Source organism: Odocoileus virginianus, chromosome 21 (assembly GCF_023699985.2).
Source record: "Odocoileus virginianus isolate 20LAN1187 ecotype Illinois chromosome 21, Ovbor_1.2, whole genome shotgun sequence".
NCBI lineage: Eukaryota > Metazoa > Chordata > Mammalia > Artiodactyla > Cervidae > Odocoileus > Odocoileus virginianus.
This window is the reverse complement of record NC_069694.1, coordinates 55,140,035-55,162,995: the sequence shown is the minus strand read 5'-3', so window position 1 is coordinate 55,162,995 and position 22,961 is coordinate 55,140,035. Positions and strand designations below refer to the sequence as shown.

General features: G+C 38.2%; 1 protein-coding gene across 1 annotated transcript in view; it reads right to left on the bottom strand.

The window, feature by feature from the left end:
* LOC110128809 (bifunctional heparan sulfate N-deacetylase/N-sulfotransferase 3) overlaps positions 1-22,961 on the bottom strand; it is a 175,726-nt gene that overhangs the window by 67,669 nt on the left and 85,096 nt on the right. Inside the window, exons 5-6 of the mRNA XM_070452380.1 lie at positions 8,753-8,938; positions 3,938-4,066 (exon numbers count right to left, since the gene is read on the bottom strand). Coding sequence (XP_070308481.1) covers positions 3,938-4,066; positions 8,753-8,938 — 315 coding nt within the window. The remainder of the gene's footprint in view (positions 1-3,937; positions 4,067-8,752; positions 8,939-22,961) is intronic.

Here is a 22,961-nt window from a genome sequence, read left to right as displayed (position 1 = left end):
TTGCTAAACATTTGAAGGGTTTGTTCAGTTCAGTTCAGTCGCTCAGTCGTGTCCGACTCTTTGCAACCCCATGAATCGCAGCATGCAAGGCCTCCCTGTCCATCACCAACTCCCAGAGTTTAATCACACTCATGTCCATTGAGTCGGTGATGCCATCCAGCCATCTCATCCTCTGTCGTCCCCTTCTCCTCCTGCCCCCAATCCCTCCCAGCATCAGGGTCTTTTCCAATGAGTCAGCTCTTTGCATCAGGTGGCCAAAGTACTGGAGTTTGAGCTTCAATATCAGTCCTTCCAATGAACACCCAGGACTGATCTCCTTTACGATGGACTGGTTGGATCTCTTTGCAGTCCAAGAGACTCTCAGGAGTCTTCTCCAACACCACAGTTCAAAAGCATCAATTTTTCGGCTCTCAGATTTCTTCACAGTCCAACTCTCACATCCATACATGACCACTGGAAAAATCATAGCCTTGACTAGACGGACCTTTGTTGGCAAAATAATGCCTCTGCTTTTTAATATGCTATGTAGGTTGGTCATAACTTTCCTTCTAAGGAGTCAGCGTCTTTTAATTTCATGGCTGCAGTCACCATCTGCAGTGATTTTGGAGCCCCCCAAAATAAAGTCTGACACTGCTTCCACTGTTTCCTCAGTTAGTTTAGTCCAAATTAGTATCCAAGATTAACATAAGCTTTACTATGAGATTTTTTTCAGTTAAGAAAATAATACATTTTTTAATTAGTAAAAATTAAATATTTGTAAATATATTGGACATGACCAATGCAAAGAAATAGAGGAAACAATAAAATGGGAAAGACTCGAGATCTCTTCAAGGAAATTGGAGATACCAACAGAACATTTCATACAAAGATGGGCTCAATAAAGGACAGAAATGGCAAACACCTAACAGAAGTAGAAGATATTAAGAAGTGGCAAGAATACACAGAACTGTATGAAAAAGGTCTTAATGACCCAGATAACCACCATGGTGTGGTCACTCACCTAGAGCCAGACATTCTGGAGGGTGAAGCCTAGTAGGCCTTAGGAAACCTTACTATGAACAAAACTAGTGGAGGTGATGGAATTCCAGCTGAACTATTTAAAAATCCTAAAAATTGATGCTGTTAAAGTACTGCTGTCAATATGCTAGCAAATTTGGGAAACTCAACAGTGGCCACAGGACCGGAAAAAGTTAGTTTTCATTTCAATCCCAAAGGAAATGCCAGAGAATGTTCAAACTACTGTACAATCATGCTAATTTCACATGGTAGCAAGGTAATGCTCAATATTCTTCAAGTTAAGCTTCAACAGTATATGAACCAATAACCTCCAGATGTATAAGCTGGATTTAGAAAAGGCAGAGGAGCCAGAAATCAAATGGCCAACATTGGTTGGATCATAGAAAAAGCAAGGGAATTAAAAAAAAAAAATCTATTTCTGCCTCATTGACTAAAGCCTTTGACTGTGTGGATCACAACAAACTGGAAAATTCTTAAAGAGATGGGAATACCAGACCACCTTACCTGCCTCCTCAGAAACCTGTATTCAGGTCCAGAAGCAACAGCTAGAACTGGATATGGAATAATGGACTAGTTCCAAATTGGGAAAGGAGTACATCAAAGCTGTATCTTATCACCCTGCTTATTTACAGAGTACATCAGGTAAAATGTTGGGCTGGATGAATCCCAAGCTGGAATGAAGATTGCTAGGAGAAATATCAGCAACCTCACATTTGCAGATGATACCACCCTGATGGCAGAAAACAAAGAGGAACTAAAGAGCCCCTTGGTGAGGGTGAAAGAGGAGAGTGAAAAACCTGGCTTAAAGCTCAACATTCAAAAAATGAAGATCATGGCATCTGGTCCCATCACTTCATGGCAAATTGATGGGAAAAAAGTGGAAACTGACAGATTTTATTTTCCTGGACTCCAAAATCACTGTGGACAGTGATTGAAGCCATGAAATTAAAAGACACTTCTCCTTGGAAGAAAAGCTATGAGAAATCTAGACAGTGTATTAAAAGGTGGAGACATCACTTTGCTGACAAAGGTCCATATAGTCAAAGCTATGGTTTTCCAGTAGTCACGTGCGGATGTAAGAGTTGGGCTATAAGGAAGGCTGAGTACTGGAGAACTGATGCTTTCGAACTGTGGTACTGGAGAAGATTCTTGAGAATCCCTTGGATGGCATGGAGATCAAACCAGTCAGTCCTCAAGGAAATCAACCCTGAATATTCATTGGAAGGACTGATACTGAAGCTCTAATACTTTGGCCACCTGATGTGAATAGCTGACTCACTGGAAAAGACCCTGATGCTGGGACAGATTGAAGACAGGAGGAGAAGGGAATGACAGAGGATGAGATGGTTGGATGGCATCACCAACTCAATGGACATGAGTTTGAGCAAACTCTGGGAGATAGTGAAAGATAGGAAAACCTGGCATGCTGCAGTTCATGGGGTCACAAAGAGTCAGACACGACTTAGCAACTGAACAACAAAAACAACTGGTCATGAATGATCTAGTTTTGAATTTCTTCTATGTTAAATACAACTAATTTGGTTTAGAAAGTTCTGAAATTACAATACTACTATGAATTTCTTAAGCGCCAAAGCAACTGTTGTTTAAAAAAATAAAATCAGATAAATGACTACCTGTTCACAGTCCTATTGCTTTTTGATGAAAGGAAGTAGAAAACATTAGAATTTTACAGATTATAGATTAAGGAGTCTTAAAATTATGGTGATAATGTTACCATATTAAGAATATTTTAACTGAGTTTTCAGTTCACAATCAGGCATTGGTTTAACTCTTTTCATTGAATTGAGGAAAAAAATGAAGAAAACCATATGAGGTGATTCCAAAGAGACTTCTGTTTGTAAAGAAGATAGAAGAACCAGGTTATCTCTGATATATAAATCAGAATTATTTATATTTTGGACAGTAGGACGGTTAATAAACTTCCAAAAGGCCAAATGCCATATTAATTCAGACTATAGTGATTTTTTTATATATGTGCTAATTTTGCCCAAAGATGAGTTACTCTTACTTGCTTCTATCTCATTTTCTAGGAGCTGAGAAATAGATAGCTATTGAATACTAGTAGACAATGAAAAATATCTGCAATTTTGATTGCAAAACCTGTAAAATTAAGGTCAAGAGAGGGTCTTAGAATTTTTTCCCATTTGGAGAATTACATTTTTTTAAAAAAAATCTTGAATATTGCTGACATTAGGGACAAATTTACTATAAATAAATACAGCTTTACATTTTGTATCATTGATTTTCAGAAGGGAAATAAAAATCCCTTCTTTTCCTTGTACACCTTACTTCAATTAGTTATTTCTCATAAACTCTATAACACTTGCCTCAAACAGAAATAAATACAAATGGTTCCTTTGGGAGCTGGCACCTTGGTATTAAGAAGTAAAGGAGAAAGCACAGTAGCAGCCCCAAAAAACAGGCTGCTCTGCCCTGTCCTGAGACAGAGCAAAATAAGATCTAACGTGACTGTTCCAGCAGTGACCATATTTGCTTACCTAATTTCTCTCCCATTTCACTTCTACATTTACTTTAAGTAAGAAAAAAATAGAGATATAGTCACCTAAATGAAAAACTGGTCCCATTAGGAACAGAAGAGTTTTATAGGTGAAAATTTTATTCTGCATAAAAGCAAGAATATCTGAATTTTGATGACTTTCCAATGCAGAGAAGGGTTTGCTAGAGCACTTCCTTGGTTCCTCTGTAAGTTCCTCATCTCATTACTACTTGAAGAATTAGTTTGCCCCCATTACTAAATATGGTTCCATTTAGTTATTAATTACTGTTTTATAACTGAAACTTCATACTGATTTGGCTGATAACCACCAAAACCCTGGCCTGTTTGTCATCTGTTTTGTCATTTTCATTATTTATTTGGAGAAAAGCTCGAAGTACTTACTGGGTTGAGGACCACAGTGAAGAAAAGTTCACCTCCCTGGATACTCTTGTCCAGCTCTTTAGGACCTCCTGGATATTCTTTATAGAAAATCGTGTGAGTGAAAAGCCCACAGGTTTGTCTTGGGAGAACCTGAAGGAAGAAAGAACAAGTAAGGAAAAAGTTCCCTTCAACCAATTAATATGCTGACTTAGCTTCTTCCCTCATGGAAGATAAAGTTGGTGTCATTATTCAACTCTTTACTGTGGTGGTTTAGTTAACAAGTCATGTGTCCAACTCTTGCAGCCCCATGGACTATATAGCCTGCCAGGCTCCTTTGTCTGTGGGATTTCCCAGGCAAGAATACCGAAATAGGTTGCCATTCCTTCTCCAGGGGATCTTCCCAACCCAGGGATCAAACCTGAGTCTCCTGCATTGCAGGCGGATTCTTTATCTCTGAGATCCTTCATCCCCCAAATCCTTCATAATCTGGACAGTGGGGATGACATCACTATAGGAGGAATACTGAAGACAGTGGAAGAAATATGTGAGAACTAAAACAGACTTTGAATTATTTTAGCCACTTATCTATTTTAAATCTCCAAGTCATTACTTCTGTTATGAAACCTAGTATGTTCTAGCATCTTATGAAATAAAACAAAAAAAGTAAAAATGAAATTTAAAAAGTATTGGATTTGCCTATGCTATACATTGTAATTCTAGTAGGCAAAATATTTAAGGATAATACTTCTATCAAATTCTACACATGCATTAGAAAATGAAGTCAATTAGTAACTTAATATGATTCTTAGGAAATAACTTTTTAAATTAGAACAAATATTTGAGACACAAGTCATAGTTTCTGCTCTACTCTGAAAGGACCACTGTAGGTTGTAGTAACTGCCACAAATTCTAAGTCTGAAGACTGCCAGTTCCAAAAGAAAGAAAGAGATTATGCATTTGGTTAGCAATTTTTGTAATGTATCACAAACAAAATGATAAAAAGGTCACTTAGTAAAAAGTATTCTTTTTATCTTTTGTATATAGAAGCCATTATTTACTTCAATTACACATATTTGTGATAAGGTTTTTTTTTTTTCAAATTCTTACAGCTTTCCTGGTAAAATGGCAGTATAATTTTAAAAGGGTGAGCAAAAACTGTGCAAGGTGGTATAATCTTCAGCTAAATTTTGTGTAATGACTTCTTTATGATCTGCATTTGTCATTATTCACTTGAAGTGGTAGAAAATAAATGAATATATTTAGGAGAGATACAAGTTTTATGGAATTTTAAATAAGCAGGTCTTCAGCTTATTGTCTTAAGCAATCAGTCTTCAGTTTTTTCTGTCTTGATTCTTAAAGCACAGTTGGTTCAGTTGTTGTCAAAATATTACTGTACAGGGCTCCCCATGCTTTGCAGTTCCCTAGAAATATACTGGGGGGGGGAGTTTCTTTCATTTGAATGTGTATTATAATAAATTTCAATCTAGTCCTTGAAAGTTTTCTTAGAAAACATGATTCTCAGCTCAATCACTATATTATATATTGCTGTGTAAATCAACACTGAACATATCCTATTTATTTTGGTAAACTGGTTAAAGTTATATCCTTAGAAGCTATTTTATCTTGATGAGATCGTTTAGAGGACTTCAGTTTAATTGCAGAGTATTAGCTCTGATGATGTTTATGTTTAAAAGCATTATATATTCTCATAATGTTATACACAAAATCAACAACAAAAAAGAACTAAGTGCAAAAATATTCTAACCAAATCAAATATATTCCTTAATAACTCATGGAAATACAATTTCCTGGAAATAGCAGTTATTTATTTCACAAATACTGATTCAAAATTCTATGTAAGTCCAGGTGGGAGAACACAATGGTATATCCTTTATATTCAAGAAGGATTTAAAGTGTATGGGAGGTAGAGAGAATTATCCCAAAGCTAAATAATGAAATGCCTACATGTAATTAAATGCCAGGTTAGTTTTACATTTTAAATATGCATGATTCTGAATCACTTTTAGGATTTAGCTTTAATATCTTGCTTGAAAAACTGTGGTAACATAAAGAGCCAACTTTGGGACTTGATTATCTAGCTAATTCTATGCAATAGAGAGAGAGAGAAATGAAAAGATATTTGAGCCTCATTTATTTCTCAAATTATTTGTATTTGAACAGAAGGAAGAGGAAGTGTTAGGCTTTACCCTGCAACTGTGGGGAGGATCACACCTGCTGAGAGGGTGAGAGTCACGGTGGGCCCTCGGATGGTCAGTGGACCACCGAAGGAGGCCGAGGAGACCAGGAGGGCGTAGGAGGGTCATATCCCACTGCCTTCTCCCTAATTCCAGTGCTGCAGGACACTGACCATGTTTCTTGAAATAGCTCTCTAGTGTTAGAGAAGGAGTAAGAGAGGTTTTAGGCATTCTGCTCTCTAGAACTGTTTCTGGGAGTGTAACACTATCAAATTCAAACTCTCATATATTGATAAGCCCCTGCAAACCTTATATATAGCTGCTGACCCTAACTAACTAGGAGATGGTTATGAAAACCATAATCACAAGAATCTCCGCTAATGGACCTAAAACCAATATCCTATACGTAAGATCTGAATTTGGGCTTCCCTGATGGCTCAGTGGGTCAAGAATCCGCCTGCAATGAAGGAGATGTGGGTTCAATCCCTGGGTCAGGAAGATCTAGAGGAGGAAATGGCAACCCTCTCCAGTATTCTTGCCTGAAAAATCCCATGGACAGAGGAGCCTGGCGGGCAGTAGTCCAAAGGGTCGCAAAGAGTCAGATATGACTGAGCGATTGAGCACGGATGCACAAGCAAGGCCTGAATCTAGAGCAACTGCCAATAAGTGTTCCTGGTAAATGCCACCCATGAGGCTGCTGGGGGGACTGGTGGGAGTCTCTACCAGTGGGTACCTCCATTAGAAAGAGTAAATAAATAATCAAGTTTGCAATCTAATTGCTTTGAGGTCTCTGGCTCTCTTCAGAGAGTCACATTTAACAACCAGGGATTGGGATGGGATGTTTTGGTTTTCCATCAGTTCCTTACTGAATAAAGAGAAAAACTGCCCTATAATGCAATGGGACTGGAGCCTCAGAGCCTCTGGTTAGGGCACAAACATCTTGAAATGTGGTAAGTCTTTATGTTCCCAGTGGAGTTACAAGATGATATGTTATGGGAATTCAGAGGAGATTAAGACCAGTGTAGGCTGGACTGGTGGCTAGGTTGGACTTCCCTGGTGGCTCAGATGGTGAGGCATCTGCCTACAGTGCGGGAGACCCAGATTCAATCCCTGGGTTGGGAAGATCCTCTGGAGAAGGAAATGGCAACCCACTCCAGTACCTTGCCTGGAGAATCCCATAGACAGAGGAGCGTGGTAGGCTAAAGTCCACGGGGTTGTGAAGAGTCGGACATGACTGAGCGACTTCAGTTCACTTCAGGCCGGACCTAGGTGCTGAACTGCTAGACATACACCAAAGTGCTTTACGTTATATATGATATGGGACTTGATACTGAGGAATAAATGGAATAGGAATAGGTAGAGAGTGGTCAGAAAGTCTTTCAAGGTTGAAAGGACAACAGAGGCACGGAGACGGTGATACTGCTGCAGATCTTTTTATCTGGAGTGAGTCTGTGCTAACTGTGGGAAGATAGGAGCCAGAAAGGTAGACTTAGTGTAAATTGTTTTTAGGTCCCGCAGAGCAAGTTAAGGGCTGTGGAAACAACTGGAAAGAATCAGGTTAGGACGGTCAAGGTGAAGGCAGCATTTTAGGATTAAAAGGTTGGCAGTGTCCATGGGATAGACTGTGGTAGGGGGTGGATAGAAGATGTACATAGATGAAATAGGAATCAGCCCTGTGGTTTACTAATAAAAGTCAAGGCAGTGAATTAGGCTGTGAGAAAGGTAGTGAATATTAAAGTATTATGAAGGAATTATTGATGGAATGTAGAGACTGATTGGACATGGGGTGGGTAGTGCAATGTTCAAATCGCTGAACTGAATTAGAAATAGCAGGACCAATAGCTGGAATGAAGGGAAGATAATAGGTTTCATTTGAGGTCTTATGAGTTTGATTTGTAGACGGATCATCAAAACCCAGATGATCAAAATATGGGTGTGATCTAAATGTGTGTCTAAACGTTTGTCTAAATCAGGAGACCTATGTCTAACACCACAGTGCTCTTTAGATCTTGTGATTTGGGGAAAAATTAGGATTTTTTCCTAATTACTTACTTTGAGAGGCTTCACAAAGTATTAAGTAACAATATATCTTGACAATATATATTTGTCACCAAATAGAGACACTTTGGAGAGAATTTGACAACAGATATAAATGACTTAACATCATCTCTCATTTGTACTCTCTATTATGACTTGTTAATGATTATGCAGGACATGTGGCTTCTTGTAAATACCTGAGTTTTTTTTTTTCTTTTAGTCTGACATTGATAAAGAGGACAGTTTGGCTTGTAAAAGAGTGGCATAGTTAATATACAGAGAGATGGTGTTAGTTTTACATGCTAAGTAACTGAAGAAATGAAGGCTTCTATAAATTATCTGCAAGTTAGATGTAATGTCTCCTTAGTGGTTTAACATCAGTGCCTGATTAATAGCAGTAGTGTCAGTAAAAAAACACTTTAAAGTTCTGCTTGAAGAACTGAAAAAAAAGTGACTATAACTAAAACATCCTTTGCTTGGATATGAAAACTATGTTTCCTGCTGCATGGAGCTTTCCCTCTGTTAAGCTTTTACTATTTTGTTCTTCTCTTGCGTTCTTTCTGGCAGAATGTGGTGTGCTGTACCCATACTGGAGGATGCTCACCATGATGTTTTTGTGGATGAAGCCCCTCCGGTATCTAGCTGGTTTCAGGTGTGGATATTCTTCAGTGCTGGTGATTCTAATATTCCAAACCTTCTTCCAGGCTTCATATAGCTGAACATGTACAGGGTAGACGCCTGAATGGTGAGGGGCCACTGCATAGCCCATGTCAGTAGGAATGCCATGCTCCTAAGATCAAGCAAATGTTAGTTAGAATGTGGGAAGATTTATCGGCATCCTATTTTTACCCCAGGATTTTCACATGTGCTATAAATACATTTGCTTCAGTCCATCATTACTTAATTACATGATAAAATTAGAGTGATGAATATGAAGACCTCTAGACTTCATGAAGCCCGATAGCCATTCCACCGGTCTCGATGATGATGCATTTGTATTAAGAGCTGGTGAGACAGGGCTGGCGATTTTAACGAATAATGTGAAAGAGCCTGCGTTCAGTGTATCCTGTCACAGCCACATCCTTTTCTCTCCTCACCATCTCAGTAAGTTAAATGACAAACACTTACTGTAAAGAACACTCAGTACTTCCCACAAAATAAAACCGACACTTGCTAGAGGGACAGAACACATTCTGTACTCATTAGACTTGCTAACAGGATTTTACTTTGCCTGTATCCCAGTTTCTACCAGGTTTGCCACATTTCTGCTGGTCTCTCAAGGAGAGGGCCAGTAACAGTGTTCCCTGCCTTGGTAGAAGCACACACTTTTGACTAGGAAATGCGGTAAAAATTTTATAGACCAATTTTCTTTGAAGCCAAAGCTTGGTTACAGTGAAAGTAGGAAGTTCTGAAAGAACCTAACAATCTGGAAATTCAGTTGATTTGAAATCCAGCTTTAGTATATAAAATGAATCCAGCTTAAAAGTTTTCTAAATTAAACATACACACTCCCTCTCTGTGCCCCTTCTCTCCCAGCTCCTCCTCCTTCTATTCATTTGGTCCTGACCACATCTCAAAATTCCAAACATAAATCTATGCGACAACTGGGCTATTTTGGAGGGGGCTTGGGACAACTCTGTATAATTGTAATTATTCTTCTTCATTTCAGATGGCCCACTAAACCTAATAAGTGTCCTTTGCATATAAGATGAAATGCCTTTTATTAGAAGAACACTTGTAGCTTCAGTGGCAGACATGTATTTTTTTCTCCTAAATGATATTTTATTTTTCTACTTGTATTTTTCAAAAGTTCCATCCAAATAGACTTCCCTTGAATTAGTTGTGGTTTTTCTTCATGCCAAAGCACAATTTCACGCACAGAGAGCCATGGTATCAGGAATTACAGAAATATGCTACAAACGGGTATGGATAAAATGGAAAAGGCATGGCAAGCTTTGCTTTCAACCTAAGTAATAATAGGAGGTGAAGGAAGTGTCTGAGCACCTAAGCACAGAAGGCTCATGGGCTGCCAGTGGTGTGTTATCCCTTAAGTGTCTATCAGACTCCTTCAGTGTGGCAGGAAAGGCTCTCAAAATTTGGTCCCAACCTACCTAACGTAGATTATGTCCTATTTGCATTCATCTCCCCACCCCAATTTCTGATGATTCCCTTTACATCTTTGCTGTACATTGTACATATTATCTACCTAACTGGAATGCCCCTTTTCTCTTAGCTTGTAAGTCTTCATCATTCAGAACTCAGCTCAGTCAGCTGTAGCTGAGGATGCTGGAAAGGGAGTTGCCACACTGTTGCTGTGAGGAAGAGAATGGGTGGGTTGAGAGGTGGAGTGGATTATACTTGTGTTTCCGAAGGGTGGGAGGAAATCTCCATGTTCTTCACTTTATTTACATCTTTGCTAGAAATTACCATAACTAGGCAATTATTATCTGGGCTTCCCAGGTGATGCTAGTGGTAAAGAACCTGCCTGTCAACACAGGAGACATAAGAGACATGGGTTGGGAAGATCCCCTGGAGAAGCAAATGGCAACCCACACTAGTACTCTTGCCTGGAGAATCCCATGGACAGAGGAGCCTGGCAGGGGTCACATGCCTGCCATGGGGTCACAAAGGGTCAGACACAACTGAGCCTTATTATTATGTTGTTTAGAATTAGAAGCAGCAATTGAAGAAATAGTGCATAGTTATTTCCCAAAACTGATGGGATACATTAAGAAATCTGTTTAACTTCAAAGCAAGATAAGTTTTAAAAAAATCAACATTTACAGAGCAAAGCTGTAAAAACTAAAAGCAACGAAAAAGTCTTAAAAATAGCAAAACCAAACAAATACTTTTAAAGGGGGAAAATGTGATTGACAACTGACCACTTGATAGAAACCCTATAAATGTGAAGAACATGGAATGAAATATTTTTTAATAAAAAAATTGAATTTCACTACAAAGTGAATTGAAACATCATTTCTTTTTTCCCCCTTGGCTTTTAAAAACTCAAACTAAGGCAATTTTTTTCAACTAAAAATTACCAACATATACTTTGTGTTAGAAAAAGTCAGTGAAATATTTATCTAAAGTGGTTTAAGAACAGGGGTGTAGTGATAATGAATCAGTGGAAAGCAAGTGAATTTCAACCACAGAAATTTAAAGGAAAATGGTGAACAAGTACAGGTTAACAGCTTTTAAAAGGGTATAAAAGAAGCAAAAATGAAATTCACAATGACAGGAGCGACATTATAAAACTCAAGTATCTCCAAGTGTGTGAGAAATTATGCTGACAGAAAGCTCAAGGTAGTTTTTAAATACCTGTAAGTGGTCACCTATCTCTTCAGAACACCGTGTAAGAAAAGGACCATCCAATACAGCAGAGACATTCCCCTTATTTTGGAATATTTCCCAGACAAGAACATTGGAGTGGGCTGCCATTTCCTTCTCCAGGGGATCTTCTACCTAGGGATCGAACTTCATCTCCTGCATTCGCAGGCGGATTCTTTACCACTGCACCACCTGGAAAGCCAGGAATATTCCCAAATATTTGCAAACCAACATATACACAATTTCTGTTTTTAGTTTTAGCTCTTAACTCTAAAGAACTACTGAGGTTCTTTAGTCTCATCTTTGATTTGTATGCTGATGCACTGAGGCAGACTGGTAGGTAACTCCACTTCTGGAGTCAAACAGATCTGGCCATTTCACTCTTGCATTTACCACCTATGTGGTCTTTGGAGAATGATTTAGGACCTCTAAACCTCATAAGGGGTTTGAAGGAAATTCAATAATACAATACATGGAAAGCACTGAGTGCAGTTCCTGAAACATGATACACATTCAATGAATGTCGTTTAGTACTGTTGTCATTGTTGGCCTGCCTCCATTTTTAAATAAGCTATCATCCTACTTAACTCAAAGATTTTAGATTACACTAGATAGTACCATATTCCTCTTGATGATGTATCTTTTTGAAGCTGAGTTTGGGGCCATGGCTGTGATAAAAAGCTAGTGGTGTTTGTGTGCTCGGTCATATAGGACTCTTTGTGATCCCATGGACTGTAGCCCACCAGGCTGCTCTCTCCATGGGATTTCCCAATCAAGAATACTAGAATGGGTTGCCATTTCCTCCTCCAGGGGCTCTTCCTGATCCAGGGATCAAATCTGTGTCTCAGGTATAATGTGGAATTATGAAAATACTGGGCCACCCTTTCTCTGTCAATAAAAGATAGGCCCTTTTTTCTACTTTCACTGTGGACTTGGGGATTGTCCCTCACGAGGCTTTGTGCCTTCTGTCCCATTCATTGTCCCCTCCTGGGCCTGCTTTCCTCCTGATCTGTCTGCCCTCAACCAAGGCCATGTGGCTCCAGCCTGACTCACTGAGCATGAGTCAGTAGGTGGTCTCTTAAAAGAGATGAAGGCAATGTAAATTGGCCCCCAAATTTGCATTCAGTACCAGGAAGAACACCTGAAATATTATTGCACAGAAAAGTTTGGGCTAAGATTGCAGGTTGTATGTTCTGGAAGGCAGTCTATGATGTTTCAGAAGATTTATTCCTTATGCTAAACTCCTGATCTTCTGTTCCAGATCTTTTTTTTCCTCTTCCAGATCTTTTAATTTGAAATTGAGTACACTATTATTTTGGAATCTAGGTCAAAAAGACTAAGAGAGTAGACATTTTAGATTAAAAAGTTAATTCCCCTTATTCTTTTCATTAATCCTTGATTGAAAGTAGCATCTTAGATCTAGCGTCTGTAATCAAAATTTCCTTAGTAGAGGACATGGACCAAAAAGATTGGGGATTATGTCTATGTTACTATAAAATGTATGTTAAATACTTAGAACACAAGTGGGATTAATTAGTCTCACAACTGAACTCTGAAACTCTGCCTCTCAAGCTCTACCAAACAGGCTCTTTCCCCAGGGTTCCTCCATGCGACTAAATAACATGATCAGTTATCAACTAACGAGCTTCTGTGTCAAAAAGACAGAGGCTATTCTTGACACGTTTCTTCATTCTCTTCTTAATCTAGGTCATTATCATGTTCTATCAGTATGTCTCTACTGTAAATCTGAAACCTATCCACTTTTCTCCAGTTCTAAAATCAGCATCATCGTCACTCCCCTAATCCAGTCTGCATGTTATTCCATGGCCTCCTAACCATTGGACCCATTTCCGCTCTGTGTGCTTCCAATCCATCCTCTACATAGCAGCCAGAGTCGCGCTTTAACACACAAATATGACCTGGTGACGTACTCAAAATCTTTCCACGGTTTCCCCTGGCACTTAAGATAAAATACAAAATTCTTAGAATGGTCGTGAATCTTGCACGGTGTGACTTTTGCTTCTCTCTCTTGCCTCGTTTTGTACCACCCTCCACACTTTACTGTATTTTAATCAGGTTAATTTTTTCTTGAAAGTCACCAAGCAATTTCCACCCTCAAGCATCCTCCCACCTGTGGTCTTCCCAGACTAGAATTTCCCTAGTCCAACTCTTCACTTGGATAAATTTGATATCTCTCTTAGTTACTTTATCTGTGATATCTTCAGAGAAGCCTCCACCGACGAGTCCCAATCTAAATTAAGTCCACATTAAGACGTCTCTTAGTAGTGCTCATCTTTTTTCCATGTACACAGCACAGTTTGTAAGTGAACATTCCTTCATATAGCTATTTCTCTGCTTTTAATAAGTCCGTTACAGTTTTTCCTGCATGTATTTGTTTAGGTCCCACGTGGTGTTTGCTGCTGCGCTCAGGCTCCCTCTGGTTGCGCAGCACGGACTCCAGGCGCCAGGGCCCCAGCGGCTGCAGCACGTGGCTCGGCAGTTGTGGCCTGTGGGCTTAGCTGTTCCGCAGCATGTGGGATCTCCCCGGACCGGGGATCAAACCCAGGTCCCCTGCATTGGCAGGCGGATTCTTAACCAGTGGACCACAAGGCGAGTCCCATATAATTGTTTCTTAATGTCTCTCTTCCTCATTAAACATAAGCTCCATGAATTCGGGTTCTGTTTTATCCACTGCTATAAGCCCAGCGTCTTGCCAATAGCAAGCACTCCAATAATATTAATGAACAAGTGTGTGAACTGATTCTCACTACCTCCCTCCCATTCTAATTTTTACTCTCTCAATTATCTCAAACTGTCAGTTCTCTGCAGAATGGACATATGGTAACTCACAGAGAAATTTAACACCTATAAAATTAACACCCATAGAAGTAATACTTCAAAACACTTTTGAGACTACAGTTACAGATTATTATTCAAGTAATAAATGGATATTTATTATTATGAATTTATATTTTTTATTTTATTTTTTTTTCATTTTTTATATTAGTTGGAGGCTAATTACTTTACAATATTGTAGTGGTTTTTGCCATACATTGATATGATCAGCCATGGATTTACATGTGTTCCCCATCTTGAACCCCCCTTGAATTTATATTTAAACTACATTGTATAGAATTAAAAATTGCAAGATTTTCCTAAATTGTATGTTCAGATGTTTCCACATGCAAATATGAAGATAACACAATTTTATTAAGCAAAAAGTGATGCGGTATTTCTCAGAAAAACTTTCTCAAAACCAAAAGAATAAAAGGAATAAATTGGCATTCATGTATTTGAGAAACACAATAACTTCATTCCTGAAGAAATAATTGTTTATTACTATTCTTGATAATTGATGGTTTTGAACAGTGGTGTTGGACTCTTAAGAGTCCCTTGGACTGCAAGGAGATTCAACCAGTCAATCCTAAAGGAAATCAACCCTGAATATTCACTGAAGGACTGATGCTGAAGCTGAAGCTCCAATACTTTGGCCACCTGATGCAAAGAGCCAACTCATCAGAAAAGACCCTGATGATGGGAAAGATTGAAGGTGGGAGGAGAAGGGGATGACAGAGCACAAGATGGTTGGATGGCATCTTGGACTCAATGGACATGAGTTTGAGCAAGCTCTGGGAGATGGTGGGACAGGGAAGCCTGGCGTGCTGCAGTCCACGGGGTCACAAAGAGTCAGACACAACTGAGCGACTGAAGAACAACAACAGCAAATCCTTGGTAATATTTCTTATTTAAATTCTTGCTATTAATCAAGAATGGTACTTTACTTTTTAAAAATTGTAGTTGATTTACAATATGTTGTGCTAGTCTCTGCTGTACCAGCAGAGAGACTCAGTTTTATACATATATACATTCTTTTTAAAAATGTTCTTTTCTATTATGGTTTATCCCAGGAGATTGGATTTAGTTTCCTGTGCCATCTGGTATTCTTGCCTGGAGAACCCCAGGGACGGGGGAGCCTGGCGGGCTGCCGTCTATGGGGTCACACAGTCGGACACGACCGCAGCGACTTAGCAGCAGCAGCACCCGTACAGTGGGACTTTGCGGTTTATCCATTCTAAGTGATAGTTGGCATCTGCAAGCCCCCAAATTCCCACTTCATTCTTCTTTCTCCCTCCCTGTCCCTTGGACAAATCTGTCCCTTGTTCCAAACCACAAATCCGATCTCTGTGTCTGTGAGGCTGCTTTCTGTTTCGTAGATAGGTTCATCTGTGCCATATTTTAAACTACATATAAGTGATACCATCTAGTATTTGTCTTTCTCTTTCCGACTTACTTCACTTGGTATGATGATGTTGAGTTGCGTCTGTGTTGCTGCAAATGGCATTATTTTGTTTTTTGTTTTTTTTTAATGGCTGAGTAATATTCCATGGTATGTATCTACACGTCTTCTCTATCCATTCATCTGTCAGTGCACATTCAGGTTGTGTCTTTGACTTGGCCACTGTGAATAGTGCTGTTATGAACATAGGGGTACAAGTATCTTTTTGAATTACAGTTTTGTCCAGGTGTATACCCAAGAATGGTACTTTACTTTTAATATTTTCCTCTATTTCAGTCTTTCTAAAGAGAAAATTTTAAATTTCCACTAATGACCTGAAAATGTGTTGCCCATTTCCATATTTTTCAGATTAGCAAGTACACAAACTGATGTAATAAAAAATGTACAATGATAGGAAATCAAACAGACACTCTGAAACAAAACAAAAACAAACATGCTACATTCTAAAGTTGGAAGAAAATCTAAAACTTCTTTACAAACTTCATTACAAAGTAATTTCAAAATACTTCTAAATGCTTTTCTGAAGTTAATTTGGGTTAGAATGTCCCATTTCTTCAGTACATAGAAGTTCATGCTTTGTTTAACTATCTTCTAGCATTGAGAATTTACACTTACAGATAAAATGGGCTTCCAATAAAGTGTACCTATGTTTATATTTGGTAGTATATTTTGGAGTTGTCTCTAGAAGAAAATGGTTTGCTTTGGTTTTTAAACTGGCTTCTTTAAAAGCTCTGGCTTTATGAGCTATTATTTCACACAGGAAATAATGCATTTTTTCAGATAATAGGAGCTCGTTTGGAGAAGTAGAATTAAAACCTTTTCACTAAAAGACATATGCATATACATACACATATGCATGTATATACACATACACACACAGTATGTGAAGAAAACGAATTCATAAACTATTCCCTTGAGTTTGAGAAGCATTTTAAAGCTTCTAAAGAGTGTTTTCCTAAGGTAATACTAATGATCAACACCTGACTTTTTAGCTTATGAGACCCTGTGGGGCCTTTGGCACTGGGAGTGGTCCTATAGCACTTGCTGTAACTCGGGGAGGGAAGTAAGAAATGGAATTGATGGTGGCCCAATATATGTAAAGTTACTATTTAAAGGAATCTTATTTCCTTCTTCATCTAGAACCAAATTAGGCAAGTCAGGATTTATCTTTAGGTTAGGGAATTAGATTTGGTACTGAATGCTAAGAGTGTAAATATTAGAACACATTCCTGTGATTAAATGATGGTATTTCTGGCATGCTATGTAATGAAAGATCTTGAAAGAAATAACTCCTTTAGTAAAGGAAGCTGAGTTTTCATTTTTTTCAGTTGTGAATTAAAAGGGTTGTGCAAGTAATCGCTGAGATTCAGATTTAAAACTCTGTGTTTCTTTGACATAATCCTTGTGGTGTTTAGAAATAGTCTCATATTTGTATGCTAAATATAAATTCACTATTTTAAATCCATGATCTAATCTTAAACTAACATGTATAATTTTCTTCTTACATATTTAAGGAAGTGATAACACCCTAAAATGTGATAGGCATATTTACATAAATCTGGTTAGTATTTATAGATTTGGCTACTAGATTTCTTTCTAGTTTTTCAGTGTGCTCTTTAATTCATAATATAAATTCTGTTTGCTGGCTGGTATGTGAAAAATCTTCAGTGATGATCATGGTGTTTTTTAGATTTGGTTTATGAGTTTAAAATCATCCTCTGTTGGCAGCAGTTGTATAATTAAAAAACTGGCTGGTCTTCATCATCCCTGGTTGCTGGGTGGTAAGCCCTAAATCCTTGGAATTTTCTAAGTGATAGGAATGTCCTTTATTCATGGTGGATCCCTGAGACCGAAGATCTGAATTTATGTTAACAAAATGACTCAGTTCAGAATTTAGCCAGGACTGAAAGACCAAACATCTGATTAGAAATTTGGGGCACTGAGCCAGCCTATATCAACCTGATCTCTAGGCAGGGCAGGAGGCTTTGAAACTGAGTTCAACCATGTGGCCAGTGACTCAATCAATCATATCTATGAAATGAATAGATATAATTGTGTGTATGTTAGTCGCTCAGTCATGTCCGACTTTTTGTGTCCCCATGGACTGCAGCCCACTAGGCTCCTCTGTCCATGGTCTTCTCCAGGCAAGAATACTGGAGTGGGTGGTCATTCCCTTCTCCATGGGATCTTCCCAACCCAGGGATCAAACCTGGGTCTCCCTCATTGCAAGTGGATTCTTTACCATCTGAGCAACCAAGGAAGCCCCTATGAAATGAAACTCCACCAAAGACATGGAACACCAAGGCTGAGGCAAACTGCCCCAGTTAGTGATATTCCTGTGGGTCCAGAAACCCCAGCAAGGTGATGGCCTTTGTCTCACAGTTTGGAGTTTGAAAAAACATGACTACAGTAACAAGGGCTTCCCAGGGGGTTCAGTGGTACAGAATCCGCCTGTGATATAGGAGACATGGGTTTGATCCCTGAGTTGGGAAGATCACCCTGGAGAAGGAAATGGTAACCCATTCCAGTATTTTTGCCTGGTAAATCCCATGAATAGAGGAGCCTGGTGGGCTACAGTCTGTTGGGTCACAAAAGTGTCAGACAGGGACTGAGTGACGAAACAAACAGCAACAACAGTAACGAAAGGTACAAAAATCTTTGGATAAAGGTGTTAATAATGAGATCTTGTTTTTATAGTAGTTCATAAAACAGAGGTATGACCTTATCACTCTGAAGTCACTCAGAGCTGGAGAGTCTGTAGTGTTTCATTAACCATACAGTGAGAAAAGTATCCTATTTTTCCCATATTCAAAGAGAGCAATTGAGGGAGGGATGAATTGGAAGTTGGGCATTAGCAGATGCAGACTGTTATATATAGCATGGATAGTAACAGGGTCTTATTAATGTAGCACAGGGAACTATATTCAGTATACTGTGATAAACTATAGTGGAAGAGAATATGAAAAAGAATATATACATGTATAACTGAATCACTTTGGTATATAGCAGAAATTAACACAACATTGTAAATCAACTATACTTCGATAATTTTTTTTTAAAGGTAAATAAAAGGTATGTTAAACCCACAACATAAAATGATCAGTTTACCAGGGAATATCATGGATGGGGAATGGCTTAGTGTCATGGAAGAAGCACAAATTTAGAAGTTCTAGGCTCAATCTTAGTGCTGCCCTTCATTAGTTATAGCACCTTGAGCAGGTTATGGAGAAGGCAATGGCAACCCACTCCAGTACTCTTGCCTGGAGAATCCCAGGGATGGCGGAACCTGGTGGGCTGCCGTCTCTGGGGTCGCACAGAGTTGGACACGACTGACATGACTTAGCAGCAGCAGCAAAGCAGGTTATACAACTTCACCAAACCTCAATTTCTTTATTTGCCAAGTAGGGGTAATAAATTATCTTACTCTAGTGTAGAAAATAAAACATACAAGCAACGTTAGAGGTCAAGTGCCATTTGATTTCCTTTCATCTTATTGACATTATTCTCTTATTGACACAACAACAAATAAAACAAAGAAACAAAGGTAAACTAAGAATCCTTCCACCAGTACTTCCAGTTCCCCCCCAAGACTTATTTGGGATTCTTATTTGAGAGAAAACATCCCTTAAAAGAAGATATGGGGGCTGAAAATACACTATTATTATCAATCTTACCTAAAAAAAAGTTTTATCAAACAGTATACATTTCTTCTGGAAAAAGTAATTGATATTGTATGTAAAGTTGGAGATTAAAATATCCTTGGTGAACAATAAATTTGATAAGGCCATAATAATGACATCAGCAAAAGCCCTTTCTTGACATCAGATATTTCTCTTCAAGTATCCTAAAAGAATAGCTGAATTATTTGAAGAACTTTAATGAAATTTAGTAAGCCTAATGCTTTAAGAAATTCCAGAAACACATATAAAAATATCAAATCACTATGTTGTGTAACAGGAACTAACATGGTATTGTAGGTCAGTTATACACTGCAGGCATAAAATGAAAAGACGCTTGCTCTTCGGAAGAAAAGCTATGACCAACCTAGATAGCATATTAAAAAGCAGAGACATTACTTTACCAACAAAGATCCATCTAGTCAAAGCTATGGTTTTTCCAGTAGTCATGTATGGATGTGAGAGTTGGACTATAAAGAAAACTGAGCACTGAAGAATTGATGCTTTTGAACTGTGGTGTTGGGAAGACTCTTGAGAGTCCCTTGGACTGCAAGGAGATTAAACCAGTCAATCCTAAAGGAAATCAGTCCTGAATATTCATTGGAAGGACTGATGCTGAAGCTGAAACTCCAATACTTTGGTCATCTGATGCAAAGAACTGACTCATTGGAAAAGACCCAGATTCTGGGAATGATTGAAGGTGGGAGGAGAAACGGACGATAGAGGATGAGATGGTTGGATGGCATCACTGACTCGATGGATATGAGTTTGAGTAAGCTCTGGGAGTTGGTGATGGACAGGGAAGCCTAGCGTGCTGCAGTCCATGGGGTCGCAAAGAGTCGCATATGACTGAGCAACTGAACTGAACTGAACTGAACTGAACGATACTTCAAAAAATAAACAAACTCATAGAAAAAGAGATCAGATTTGTACTTATCAGATGTGGGGGGTGGGGGAGTGGGAATTGGATGAAGTCAGTCAAAAGGTACAAACTTTCAGTTATAAATAAGTACCAGGGACATAATATATGACATGATAAACATAAAAGTTGTTAAGACAATAAATCCTAGGAGTTCTAATCATAAGGAAATATTTTTTCTATCAATATTTCTTTGATTTTATATCTATATGAGATGAGGGATGTTCCCTAAGCTTACTGTGGGAATCATTTCGTGATGTATATAAATCAAATCATGCTGCACTCCTTAAACTTATACAATATTGAATGTGTATCAGTTGTATCTCAATAAAACTGGAAGAAAAAAAAGGAATCGCAGAAGCAAAAGTTAAGCTAATAATTTAGTACCAATAAAGAAAGAAGGTATACATACTTAGCTTCATTTTCATTTGTAACCTCTAAGAAAGAATTATTTTGGGGAGTGATTGATTTTCTTCTAGTCTCCCCTAATAATTATGTAATTTATTTCAAGTAAGTTTCCATTTAACAGAGCATGCTGTTTTCCTCTCTTAGAGTTCCCTTCAGAATTTCTGAAGTGTCATCATATCTTTGTGGAGTGACTCATAAGTAAATATACCACTAAAGGGTACAGTTTTGTAAGAATACTCAACAGAATGATATAAACACTTGTACTTTACACAGGCCAGGTTAATTTTTTTTTGAATTGCTAAGATTTCTTCAAGTAAATACATGAAGGGGTTTATAGAAATATAAGAAAAAAATAATCTATGAGGCTTTGCTTTTCTATGTTGTAGCAAAATAACTGAAAATAAAATTATCTAGAGACACAGTGAAGGAATTGGAGGGTTTAGTTTAATCCAGCTTTCTCAGAGTTTGAAGTTATGAGTTTACTATGGACCTTCGGGGTCCTTGAGAAGTAATAATGCTATAAACAATTCAGAGACAGGCTTAAATTCCCCAAGTATTTGCAAACACATTTAATCTTTTTGAAAATACATAAAGTTGAATAGACTCGGAATCTTTAAGACTTTCATGGTGTTAACTTTAACTGAAGTAATAATACTGACAGAGTAGAACAGTTGATACTGATCTTTGTTATAACTACTGCATACCGCCTGGTATTTATAATAAACATCAGGACATCAGGACAGTTAATACTTGCATGATGGCTGCACAAACACAAGAAATGGCATAAATCACATAAACAGCACTTAAAAGAAAAACGTTGTAAAAATCAAGATTTTAATATTCTGAATTTGTTTAAATTAAATATAACTCTTCAGAGAAATAGTAACACTCCAGTCATGAGGTTTTTGTAATAGCAATCAGTAACAGTATCAATGGCATGGGCAACTTTCAGTTACACAAACCATGCTGCTTATGTGGGCTTTGGATCTTGACCCGGCTGAGATAAAATCCTTTCCCCAATTTTCACTGGCTGTGTGATTTTAAAAAAATTACATAAGCTCTCTGAGCCTCACTTTTTGCATTTTAAATATGGGAATAACTAGGTTCACAGGTGTCTGTCTGAATGAATTGAGGATACGTGGAAAGCACTAAGTTCAATGTCTGGTAGCTATCTGGAGCTCAAAATGTTCTCTTCTTACATTTCCTCTGGAGAGTCAAGAACCTTTCTCACTGAAATGCAAGGTTCTGTTTCACACAGGGAAAACAAAACAATAGAATTTCAAGTTGCACAGCTTTCCCTATCTGAGCATAAATTAAAGAAAAGAATGAGGAATTGGGGAGACTAGTTTGGATGCTGCTGCAGGGATCCAGGCGTGGGATAAAACATTTGGAAGTGGAGTGGAGATGGGAAGTTTTTAGATGGAGCAGGAATAGTACAAAAGAAAACTCATAGAAACTACTGAATAACTGGGAACTTGAAGGGGGAAGTAAAAAAAAGTGAAAATAGATACAAAGTTAGCAGTTATATAGATTTTACTTTCATTGATGGATTGATCATATTCAGGGTTAACACTCAAAATATTTAGCAGTCAACATGCCATCCACTGATTGGTCAGACCTGCTGCCAGCTGCAGAACTGAAGCTGGATGTTGGAGACTGTGAACCAGGCCCTCTTGGTTGCTGAGTAGCTGGGAGGCTTGGAACATGCCTGGGGAGGGTCTAAGGTGGTCCTGGGGATATTGACATTTTCAATATTGTAATAACTGGCATGGCCATACCAGTACTTTCAATGTGAATATTAACCCTGATAATATATCCCTTGCTCTCCTCTTTGTCTTGCCCTCTCCAAGTTCTTTCAGCCAGTCTTTTCATGAAATAAATTATTTATTTCACCATCTTGGTCATCCTGCATTGAATAAAATGGCTATTGGCTTTCTTAAACTGTGCTGCTTCCTTTGGTCCAGAAGCAATCTACCAGCTCAGAGTTGACTTTGTGAATTCTGATTTAAACTCTGTTTCTATTAGGATAATCAGAATTACACTTTGTTTTCAATATCAATAAAATGACAACCTAATGTCCTTTTTTTATAAAGTGCTTCACTGAAGTGAAAATGATAAAATTCATTCATTCTCTAGCTGGCAAGCAAACTAATTAAAAGATTATTATATATTCCTTAAGCCAGCA